General features: G+C 52.7%; 1 protein-coding gene across 1 annotated transcript in view; it reads left to right on the top strand.

The window, feature by feature from the left end:
• LOC126570533 (structural maintenance of chromosomes protein 6) overlaps nt 1-2,500 on the top strand; it is a 4,043-nt gene that overhangs the window by 1,275 nt on the left and 268 nt on the right. Inside the window, exons 3-7 of the mRNA XM_050228354.1 lie at nt 1-105; nt 175-1,644; nt 1,727-1,928; nt 1,996-2,357; nt 2,435-2,500. The exon at nt 1-105 is cut by the window's left edge and continues 754 nt beyond it; the exon at nt 2,435-2,500 is cut by the window's right edge and continues 268 nt beyond it. Of these exons, the coding sequence (XP_050084311.1) occupies nt 1-105; nt 175-1,644; nt 1,727-1,928; nt 1,996-2,357; nt 2,435-2,459 (2,164 nt within the window). The 3' untranslated portion in view covers nt 2,460-2,500. The remainder of the gene's footprint in view (nt 106-174; nt 1,645-1,726; nt 1,929-1,995; nt 2,358-2,434) is intronic.

Below are 2,500 nucleotides of genomic sequence, written 5' to 3'. Positions count from 1 at the left end.
ACAGGCGACCATCGAAAGATTGAAGGGAAAGATATCGGACCGGCTGGTACGGATGCAGGAGGATATACGAGGCATAGAGCAGGAACTGAGTGATCGTAGCAAAAGGTAAGTTATGACGATCCGGCAGAAACCCTGATCTGTTTATACAGCATCCTATTTCTTTTCGCCCTCCAGTGGTATGAGCCAGGTGGAACAAGAGAAGGTGCAAGTTGAATCCGAGCAGGCGGAACTGCGCGAACGGTCGGCGGAATTGTCGAAGCATATCGAGAAAGTTCAGGGCGAGTTGATGACGATGCACAACACCCTTACGCAGCTGAAGGATACTCGGGAGCAGCGGCATCACGAGCGAATCGCAAAACGTTCCCAGGTGACAAGCCTCGAAGAACAGCTGGAGCAACTGAAACGAGCGCCACGCAACAAGCTAGCCATCTATGGTGCCAACATGCCGGCGCTCGATACTCGCATCCGGCAGCTTCATCGCCAGGGGAAGTTTTCCGAACTACCACGCGGCCCACTTGGCCAGTACATCGAGGTCTGTGACCGCAAGTGGACGTCGATCGTGGAAACCGCGATAGGTAACAAATGTCTTTCTGCGTTCTTCGTTGCTACGCAAGAAGACTGGAGAACGCTGGATGGGTTGCTGAGACGCGAGTTTCCAGATCTGCAAACGTGTACCATCTTCACGGGACGCTTCGCTAAGGAGCTGTACGATGTGCAGCAAGGATGCGTGCAGGAGCTGGACGGAACGCATCTGCTGATGAATCTCATCCAGGTTGCCGATCCGGTCGTGATGAATCGGTTAATCGATAGCGTAGCGATCGATACGATCCTCGTCACCGAGCAGCAGAGCATCGCGATTCAACTGACGAGTGAAGTGGAGAATGTCCCCGAAAATCTGTCCAAGGTTATCGTGACGGAACCGTGCTCGGAGTTCTACCCTCAGCCTCGGTACCGCAGCTACGCCATACAGCTTAAACCGGCGCGCTATCTACAGGTCAGCATGGTCGAGCTGAGACAGCGGACGGAGCGACAATGTGAAGAGCTGCGTCGTGAACTGGTAGAGTTGAATGCCTCCGCTGAGGAAGCGCAGCTGGCACAGCAAAACCAAACTCGCGAGCTGCACAAACGACAGCAGGCGCTGAATGAATTGCAGCAGCAGATGCACACGATAGAGCGGCGTATGGCCCAGCTGCAATCGATCGTGTTTGTGGAGGAAACCGAGGAAGCGACGTTGCGCCACGAGTTGGAAGAGCTTCAGGCGGAATCGGAAAAGTTGCGCGAAAAGCTAGAAACTGAGCGCGGTTCGCTGAAATCGATACAGGCAGAGGTTCGCACGAAGGAGCAAGCAGTTGTGGAGAAAAAGAACAGCATGGTCGAGATCGAGAATACGATCCGCGCCATTCAGCTGCGAATCGAAGACGAGCAGCAGAAGCGTCAAGATCTGCAGACAAACGAACAGATGAAACGGCAAGCGCTGCAGCGCTGCGAGGATGCGATACGCGAACAGATGGCAGCGCGCAGTACTGTAGCGGAAGACGTCGAAAAAGCCCACACCGAAGCACTCACCAAGGGCAGTCGCGTAGAGACGACGGAAACGGTGGAGCGATTGAAACAACAAATACATTCTACCGAAAAACGAATGCGGTAAGTGATTTAAGAGGCACCCGATGTTTGTTCACAGTTCCCTTTCCCTCCTAATGGTGCCACGTCTGTTTCCGATGCGTAGGAAAATGACCCAAACTAACGAAAAAATCGACGACGTTAAACAAAAGCTGGATCAGAAGATTGCCGAACGGGACGATGCGGTGCACTATACGGAGAAGCTTCGAGACATCGTGTCCTTGCTAAACAACACACGCGAAGACCGCTTCGCCTACCTAGAGAAGCTTATCTCGCACATGTCTCTGCGTGTGAAGCACAAGTTTAAGGTGAGTTGCATCTACGATCGGCTCTGCGGGTGTGCCACTATACACTTTGTTTCTCTCCTTTACACAGACCATCATGCAGCTGCGCAGCTACGTCGGTTCGATGAAGATAAATCGTGAAGCGGAAAAGCTGGCCCTATCGGTGGTGCCCCGTGATGCGAAGGTGCAGAACTCCGTGTCCTCGACGAAATCCCTATCCGGAGGCGAGCGATCGTTTGCTACCGTTGCCTTCCTGATAGCGCTGTGGTCGTGTGTTGATACACCGTTCTTTTTCCTGGACGAGTACGACGTGTTCACCGACCAGCTGAACCGCCACACGATGACACAATTGCTGATAAACGAAGCGAGCAAGAAACCGGATCGACAGTTTTGCTTTCTGACACCTCAGGACATGAGTGAGATCAAAGCATCTAGCGATCTCACGATTCATAGGTACGGAGAGAATTGCGTGTTGCGTGCGTGGTGCCATGCCATTTTTTAATATTCCCACGTTTTCCGATTCGTTTCAGAATGGATGATCCTGAGCGTTGCTGATCGTAGCTGGTTTGTGTAACATCATTCCACCACCCGATGTG

This window comes from Anopheles aquasalis, chromosome 2 (assembly GCF_943734665.1).
Source record: "Anopheles aquasalis chromosome 2, idAnoAquaMG_Q_19, whole genome shotgun sequence".
In the NCBI taxonomy this organism is placed as follows: domain Eukaryota; kingdom Metazoa; phylum Arthropoda; class Insecta; order Diptera; family Culicidae; genus Anopheles; species Anopheles aquasalis.
This window is presented reverse-complemented; position numbering and strand designations above follow the sequence as displayed.